The following is a 9,178-nucleotide window of genomic DNA, read 5'->3' as shown; positions in this document are numbered from 1 at the left end:
TACAAAGACTGCAACTTAAAACAAAATCTAAACAATAAATATTATCAATAAAAAGTAAATATACACAACACCAGAAATCATCCAAGAAATAAACAGAACAAAAGATTTTGTGAACGAAATAAGGTCAAAATTTCCACTTGGACAGAATAAAACATTCTTCCATTCTGTGTTGAGACATTTAAATCACTGTTTCTCTTTATGGATGAAAAACAAATCGAGCCAATCACAAAAATGGGGACTTGGGGAAAAATGTAATAAATAAAGGATCTTCTAGTTGAAGGACATTCGTTTTTTCAACAGTCGTCCAGGAAACGTCTTGGAAATTAGACTAAAAAGATGAGATTTACTGTCTAGTTTACACTCACAGTTTCATGGTGTGGATTATCTGAATCCACACCATGTTGAACAAAGTGAAAATGCACTTTTTGCACCACAAAGGTTGTGGTCGGACTTCCTGTGAGCTGAGGATTCTGAGAAGAGGTCGTGATGGTTAGGTTGTTGCATCTGCAAACATACATGCAGGGCTAGATGCCAACACGGTTCTTCTGACTTGTATCTGAAGAGCAACTTCTGAGTTGACATCGATCAGGTTGCGTGAGTCCAACTTGTCGAGAGTCACGTAGGCTTTTATGACAGACTTGTCTGTGATGCAGGTTATTGTTTCAGTTATGGTTTAATGTGACTTTGAGTTCATCACTAGCTGATGAATAAATGATCAGAAACATTTGCAGCTCACTTCATGTGTTTGGGGAATGAAGCCGTCTGACGTGTTATACCTGTGTGAAAAAAAACTGATTCAGCGAGTTGTGCAAGAAAAACAAATTTAAAAAACATGTCTTCACTCCACAACCGCAGCTCTGTGAACTGGCAGCAGGTCAGAACACCACGACGTCTGCAGCCATCGAAGATGTTCCTCCTCACACGAGTTAGGTTTCTGTTCCAGTTTTTACTTTCACTTTACTCAAAATGAAAATGACAGCTGTTTTGAAAACAAGGTTTCTGTGGGAAGCCACAAAATATGGTTTGGTTGCCGAGAAATCATTGAGCCCTCACACACACACGGTGTGTATGAAAAGTATCAGGAGAATCTTTAAACTTCATTAACCCTGAATTTACATGTTATTTCAGGCTTCCCTTGTGAGATCTACTATGTTTTAAAAGAGCTGGAACAACACGTCACTTTGTGATTATTTACTCAATTAAAAGTACCAATAAAACAATGAAAATAATACTGACAAATAAAAGTCCTGCTTGAGTAAAAGTACACTATCATCAGCTAAAAAAGTACTGGTTGTGCAGTAAAATGCCTCCTACAACTGATATATTATTATTATTATTTTTATATTATAAGTTCTGAAATGATGTTTTTTAATATTTGCTCTTTTGTGAAATGTTGGAGCGCTTCACCTCTTTGAAGCCTCAAACATTCATAAAAATAAAAATAAAAACATTTTTTGATTTAACGCTGATTTAATCTTTAACGATGTGTTGTTGCATTTTCTTGATTCAATTGTCTTCATCTGTAAAGTCACTAGTTGTTATAGTTGGAGAAGTAGATAAATGGAGTAAAAAAGAGAACAAATTGGAAATACTCAAGTACAAGTACATGAAAACTGTACGACCAATATGTTAGTTATGAGCAACACTACTACGATCAAACAGTGACATCATGCTGGTTTCAATACCTCAACTTTATGTATCGTAAAAGACAAGCCAAGACGTATCTGGAATTATAATTATAACCACGTTGTTTTTGTTTGCTTAAAATGGGTCAAATATAAATATGAGTCAGAAATACTGTAACCCCCCCCCCTTACGTTAACGTTTCTACCTGCAGAGTGGAAACTCCCCAAAACGATTGCAAAACAAATCCCCAAACTATCAGAGCAGGAGCAGGAGCATTGTTCTTTTATTAAATAGGGTCTGACTGATCCAATGACTGTGCACGCAGCAACATGCGCTTCTCTTTGTATCCACATACAAATCCAGGTCAACATGCTGCATTGAAGAAGACTTGAAACTAGAGATTGAGACCATAAACTCATGTTTACAATGTTTACTGAGGTAATAAATCAAGAGAGAAGTAGAGTCATTTTCTCATAGACTTCTATACAACCAGAGGAGTCGCCCCCTGGTGGACACTAGAGAGAATGCAGCTTTAACACATGAAGCATCGGCTTCACTTTTCAGATTTTGGATTCTGTTTTTTTTTTAATACTTAATTGAAAGTAGGTCTAAAGAAGTCAAGTGTGTTTTGATGTCATTTTTATAATATATTTATGAGTTATTTATAGTGTAACATGTTTATCGTGGAGTCTAGACCCTTCGTCCACAAAATCTAACAAATTTAAAGTTATTTTTCGTAACTTCAACATAACTTTCTTAACTATGTTCAAGGTGTTATTCATATGAAAGTATTTTGCATTTGGATGACTCTTTTCCTTCCAGAGAACAGATTATTTTTTTAAAAGTCAACAACAACGTGGGTTGGTGCCCGAGGTTGCACAATTCAAAAAGGTGTGAGCAAAAGCAGCAGGCTGAAACAGGATCTTGGCATTCGCACAACACCCACAGCAAGAAATTCCTCCCAAATATGTTCCAAAAATGACGTCCCAATCCTGGAAGTTACAGCCATCTGATGATGATGTGAAGTGTATGAATGACTGCATTATCTGTGTGTGTGTGTGTGTGTGTGTGTGCGTGTGTGGGGACAACTGAATAAAGATTCATTCAAAGTATTTCTCCTCGCTGTAAATTCTCATTTTAAGGTTTTTCTTTTCAATGTTCAGCAACAGATCGAAGTCACCTGGAACACTTCACACCAACACAGGCTTTTTAAATCTTTGTTTATGAGAAGGCGTGTTTTTCATGGAACGGGGAACGGCTCCAAATACTACAATACCCATGAGCCTTTGCCAGCGTTGCTGGAGCTGAAGAATAAGCCAGTGATCACATTTGAAACTTCTGAAGGTTTATTTCTGCAAAGATGAATCCTTTAGCTTTACCATGAGGGACGTTTGGAACAGAATTTGCAGCTCTGCGATTGGTTGTTCCGTTCTGAAATGCATCATGGGAGTCGTAGTTCTCTGCTTCAGTTTTCAGACTTGTGGAAAGTAACTAAATATATTTACTCAAGAGCTGCAGGTCTTCTGAGAAGCGCTTCCTGCTTCTTCTCAGAGGAATATATTCTTATTTTTACTGCTCTAAAGTAATCCGACAGCTTTAGTTACTTCATGATTTAATTTAGGAGTTTGATGAGTCAACCAGTTTCATGTTTATTCAATATAAAAGCAATGCTTACACGATGAATCCGTCTATCTACCAAACAGAAGTCAAAGACGTGTTTCCTGTGCACATATTTCAGTCGTCGCTCCGGCCTCCAGAGGAAATCCTGTGTGTAAAAGAGCTGAGTGTGTCAGAAACACAACATATATCAATATAAACCTCAATGAGGTGCAAATACAAAATATAAACAGGTTGATTATGATCATTTGAAGGGCTAAAGGTGGATCTACAGGTGACTCCGATGGACTGCTTCTACTGGGCCAGAGAGCTTTTAATACTTAAAAATGCATGTTGCAGATAATGGAGTATATACTGTATATATATATATATATATATATATGCACACAAATGTAGAGGAGTAAAAGGTACAGTATTTACTCGAGGAGAAGTAGAAATAAATACTAATCACCTCGTGTGACACAAACACAGACCTGCCGCAGGGTGAGCGTTGATTACATCAGCGCCATCTTGTGGACGCTGAAGGAAACTACAGACCACACAAACACCGCTGATAAAATAAACTTTATTTATAACGCAGAGCCGAACGTTCAGTCACAAGCAGCTGCCGCTCCTTCTTTATTTAGATTCATAAACGTCATGACAAATAGTTTCATCTCTTCTTAACACTGGTGTTCGGTCAAATATAAATATGCTCCTCAGAGATTTATTGAGCAGTTTGAATGATCTTTAGGTTTTGGGTGAGGGGGGTCAGAGGTCAGGTGAGGGAGGGCTTGGGTTGGTATTTCACTCTGTTGAAGTCGTCCACCGTGGTTTCTACCGGAGGCGTCTTCCAGTATTCCTCCAGACCCAACGTCAGACACAGAGCGATGGCCGCCATCTGCAGCACACGTCGTTAAGTTTAGTCACAACTCAGAAATACTTCATCTGTTGGGCTTTTATATTCATGATGTCATCAACAGATACACACGAGTTAAAGAACCTGGAAAGAGTGAATGAGCAACAACCCGTCTGATCAAGAATATTGTAAACTTTTCCATAAACTGAAACCATATAACAAACGTGTTTGCTTCCATAAACGCATGAATATAATATAGAAACTCTGGTACTAAGTATGAACTATGTAGAATAATTCAAAGACTTCTATGAACTTAGATGTTGATGCATCGGTCGTGGCCGGTAGCTTTGTGTTTTCAGGTTGTCCGTCCGTTTGTTTACGTTACCTTCGTCCACGATCGTGAGTTTTAACGTAACGACATAAAGTCCAGAGATTAATACATGAAACACTTTATGATGTTCTACCGTGATGGTGGCGAAGGCTGAAATGATTCCTATCCTGAGCTTGATGGGGAAGCTCAGGTAGCTCTTCAGGATGGGACCACAGGGCTGCAGGTCAAAGGTCAATATTAATAAAACATATACTTAATCTGAAGTAAGTAATATAAATAATAATATTAATGTGATGGTAGTAGAGGGGAAGCATGAGGAAATACAGGAAAGGAAATAAAAAGACAAAACAAAAAGGGAAGATGGACGAGAGGAACGTTAACAGAAAGAAGAAGACAGAAACAAAGAAGTAGAAGAAGAAGAAGAAGAAGAAGAAGAAGAAGAAGAAGGAGGACAGTGATGAGACCCTGTGGTTGGCTACCTCGGAGTGAACCCACAGTTTATCTGAGACCTGTGAGGTCGGAGGCTCACGGCCCACCATCACACAGAGCTCCTCCGAGCTGACGTTACCGGACGGAGAGCTGAGAGACAAACAGAAGAAGAAGAATTAATATTATTATTATTATTACTGAACACAATCGAGACCAAAGACACAAACGCAGAATGAATTAGTCCGTCTTTCCTCAAATGATGTCATTGTTTGTCCAAATCTTCTAAAAGAAAATTCTCAGTTCACGTCATGTTCAGAAATTCTTCCAGAGTCGACGAGCTCAACGCTCTCCTTTACACTCAGAACATGTTGAACTCCTGGAAATCTAGAAATTATTTTTTGAAATTCAAAAAGATCTAATCTCAAAGATTCGGATTAATCGGAGGATTGTCCCAGAAATCCAGAAAGTCTTCTTTCATTAGCGCCACTCCTGGGGCACGCTCACGTGCACTAAAAGGTACGCAGACTGTTTACTCAAAGAGCGGAGAAGCTCTCTATAATCTCTATAATCTAAAGCGACAGTGTTATCTTCAGGATCGTCTTCTCTCTCGTCCCTACAAGTAGTTTGTAAATGTCTACAAACTCATCAAGAAGCTCAGAAGCTCTTTGAGTCTGTCTTGTTTTTCTGTCTCACCTGGGCAGCAGGGCGGAGGCGGGACGTGTGCAGAAACAGGTGACAGGAAGTTGATTTTCCCAATCCTTAAAACTCCTCAAACCACAGCACGAGTCCTGAGGAACAGACGTGAACAGATGAACTTCATGTCAAATTAAATGAAAACAAAGATATGTAGCGATCTGAAACTGGATGACGACTCGTCACAACTAAATCCTGAAAGCTTTTATTTCTTGAGCAGTGAATAATCCACAGATAAACTGTGATAATCGTGATGCACCGGATGTATTTTGGGCAATTTTCCTAATTCTTTGACATATTTAGTTCTTTGCTGGTAGTTTGTGTGAGAGAGAGATGGAGGATGGATGAAGAGCATTTTGTTTGTTTTTTAGGAGTTGATCAGTGAGTAAAATAGTGAAAACATTTCTATACATATTTAACAGAGCTAACAGGCTAGGCTAACAGCACCAGGAGGAACTGAAACCATGTTTTACCGCTCAGGACAAACATTCCTGCTTCTCTACGTCGTGATCGCTGCTCTGATTCATTCTATTGTTTCAATCCTTCGTGTCTCTTACGGAGGCCTGGAGCTTGTTGAGTTCATTCTGGATGTAAAGCTCTGCTCTGTGGAGCGGAGTGACGTTCAGGAACACCTCGTCCACCGCACCGCTCATCTGCAGAACACAGAGCAACACAACAGTAATGTAGTCTTTAACAAATCAGCCACTAATCTGCTTTCAACATCTGTGTAAATAGAACATCTGTAATTAAGTTTGTTTGCTTATGGTTGCTTACTCACATGTAAAATGTAGATGATACTCAAATGAACATGAATACTCTCTAATAGCTGGGATCATAATGATTTTGGAAGCTAAAAATTCGGTCACAGGCAAAGACAAGTTGACAAAACGTGCTCTGAAGAAGAAGTGTGCTGCCTAAATGTTCCTCTAGGGGGCAGCAGTGGCTTCTAAGAATGGATTGCAGAGTAATAAGTGGGACACAGACTCAGGTAGACGTACCTGAGCTTGAACCTGAACCAGCGGAGAGGCAACAACCATCACAGCCACAAACTCCACGAATATCAGAGCAGAGAACTGGAGGAGATAACGGCAGGTTAGCTCCGCCCCTGTGTGTGTGTGTGTGTGTGTGTGTGTGTGTGTGTGTGTGTGTGTGTGTGTGTCTGTGTGTGTGTTTCTCACCAGCATCAGCAGAGGTTTGAGGTCGAAAGACGCAGCACAGATACCCAGAACAGACAGAACCACAGTGATGGGCCCGAACACCTGCAGGACCAGTAAGCCATCGCTGCTGGACAACTGCTCAAACAGCTGAGGGAGAGGGAGACTAACTGAATCTGAGCTAACATGCAGATCTTATTTTTTACTCAAAAGCACTTAGGAACAATAGGAAAATAATTCAAAGCTCTGTAATTGGATGCTTTATACAGAAATGCACCCTGGGAGTCGTAGTTGCGTTCTCCCTGTCAGATGTTATGTCCAAAAGCTTTAACTTTTTATTTTAAATTATTATTATTGTTATTATTTGACAATACATTCTTAAATGTGCTATTTAAGTTTCATGGATTTATGATGGACAGTTTCAAAAAAGGACAAAAAGCATCAAAATCGAACCCTCCGGTTCTTTAAAGTGACGTCAATGCTTCATGTGTTAAAGCTGCGTTCTCTCTAGTGTCCACCAGGGGGCGACTCCTCTGGTTGTATAGAAGTCTATGAGAAAATGACTCTACTTCTCTCTTGATTTATTACCTCAGTAAACATTGTAAACATGAGTTTATGGTCTCAATCTCTAGTTTCAAGTCTTCTTCAATACAGCATGATGTTCATTTAGTACATTATGGTCCATTTAGAGTCACATAGACCATAAAGCAGGGGATGCTTTAGGGGCGGGGCTACACAGTGATTGACAGGTCACTCCTCTGCTTTCCAAATATCAAAACATCAGTCCACAAACCACTGAGTGACGTCGCTATGACTGTGTCCACTTCTTATATGCTGTCTATGAGCAGAACCAGAGATTTTTTCATTCCGCACTTTGTTCAACTTTGTCAAAACCTGAGGCCTACATTACCCACAATGCAACTGCTGACAGTTCAGTCACAGATTCAGGTGTTATATATTTAAAATCATATCTTTACAATTTCAATTATATCTCGAATGTTTCTGATTATATATTATTGTTATTGTTATATATAAGATCAAATATATATTTATTTACATCATTTATTACCGCCATGTTTTAATGACATTGTAATGGACACATGTTGATCTATTTCTTTTCTATTTTAGTCATTTCATTGTCAGATTTTCCTCCTAGTTTAATTTAAGAAAGACATTAAAATGCTAGTTTTATATGTTATTTATGAAGTGTATCACCTAATTGCTTAATCCCTTCTCCAGTAAGGTAATTATGTTGCATCTGGTTTTTGGAAGGAAAAGGTTGCTTAAACAACAGACCAACAGGCGGCACACGGCAGTAAAACTTTAATGGTTTTTGGGGTGAAACACACACACACACACACACACACAGTTACCTGAGCAACCGGTGTGTTGCCGTCGATGGAGGAAAATCCGACGCCAATCATCACCACACCAGACACCTGCAGAGACGTAATGGAGTCGGATTAAACTGCTGTAGCTGAGTGTTTGTTGGGAGGAGGAAGTCTTTAACAGCAGCAACATTCCTGTGAAACTGTTGTGTTTCCCCCGAGAGACGCTCATCAGCCGTCCGTCTCACAGTCAACAGAAGAAACATCAGAATGTTCCTCACTTTAACGTTTCCAGGCTCCAGCAGCACACTTCTCACACTGAATCATTTTCTTGCAACAAGACCTCATCTGAACTGAATGTGTTTTTGCAGCTACTGTACTTTAGTTTCAAGTTATTTGTCGTCATAGCACAACAATTTCAGAGATAAATAGAATAATATATATATATTTAAGATGTAAAGAAGTTGTAAAAGGTAGGTAAAAGTAAGTAGAAGCTCAAAAGTTAAATACAACAGCGAATAAAAGATAATGATATGAATAGATTATTAATGTTCTATGCTTTCATAATCATCAAACACATAATGCAAATATTTGTAAAACAAACGACAGCAAAAAAAAAAGAACAGCAATAATATAAAATAATAAAGTGACATATATATATATATATATAAAACAAACTACAGCATTTAACACAAACTGTTTTTCAAACCTTTTTCCCAGAGGAGTTCATATTTAGATACTAATCTAATCAACAACACAGGAGTCAAAACAGGAAGCAGAAAAACAGCCACATCACAATAGAATACTTTCAGTATTTCTGTGTTACTAAGATGAAACATATTAGAAGTTTTTAATAATATTTCATTTTCAATATTTTATTATTATTGTGAAAAGAAATGACTGCAATTGTAGGTGCTTTATAGGGGAAATATAATATAGAAATGATAAAAGAGAAATATTGAAAACGAGGAAACATCTTAAATAAAGTAATTACCACAAAACATTTTATTTACAAGCAAAGATAAAGAGCTAGGTTTGAAGATTGCATAACGTTCTGCACAAATATTTAAAAAAGCATCTAAAAACATTCTCAGTCAGTCAGTGTGAGTTATCAGACAGTCACATAAAGCGGTGCATCATCAGTGTAGCATCATCACAGTCA

The 9,178-nt window shown here is 38.3% G+C and overlaps 1 protein-coding gene across 1 annotated transcript in view; it reads right to left on the bottom strand.

Annotated features, from left to right (window-relative positions):
• Nucleotides 1-3,796: 3,796 nt before the first annotated feature.
• The window catches only part of LOC116390034 (tetraspanin-33-like), a 6,103-nt gene continuing 721 nt past the window's right edge, over nucleotides 3,797-9,178 (bottom strand). The window contains exons 2-9 of the mRNA XM_031859271.1: nucleotides 8,062-8,127; nucleotides 6,713-6,838; nucleotides 6,533-6,607; nucleotides 6,092-6,187; nucleotides 5,535-5,629; nucleotides 4,892-4,991; nucleotides 4,546-4,629; nucleotides 3,797-4,123 (exon numbers count right to left, since the gene is read on the bottom strand). Of these exons, the coding sequence (XP_031715131.1) occupies nucleotides 4,001-4,123; nucleotides 4,546-4,629; nucleotides 4,892-4,991; nucleotides 5,535-5,629; nucleotides 6,092-6,187; nucleotides 6,533-6,607; nucleotides 6,713-6,838; nucleotides 8,062-8,127 (765 nt within the window). The 3' untranslated portion in view covers nucleotides 3,797-4,000. The remainder of the gene's footprint in view (nucleotides 4,124-4,545; nucleotides 4,630-4,891; nucleotides 4,992-5,534; nucleotides 5,630-6,091; nucleotides 6,188-6,532; nucleotides 6,608-6,712; nucleotides 6,839-8,061; nucleotides 8,128-9,178) is intronic.

This window comes from Anarrhichthys ocellatus, unplaced genomic scaffold, assembly GCF_004355925.1.
Source record: "Anarrhichthys ocellatus isolate YVR2014 unplaced genomic scaffold, GSC_Weel_1.0 scaffold21, whole genome shotgun sequence".
In the NCBI taxonomy this organism is placed as follows: domain Eukaryota; kingdom Metazoa; phylum Chordata; class Actinopteri; order Perciformes; family Anarhichadidae; genus Anarrhichthys; species Anarrhichthys ocellatus.
This window is presented reverse-complemented; position numbering and strand designations above follow the sequence as displayed.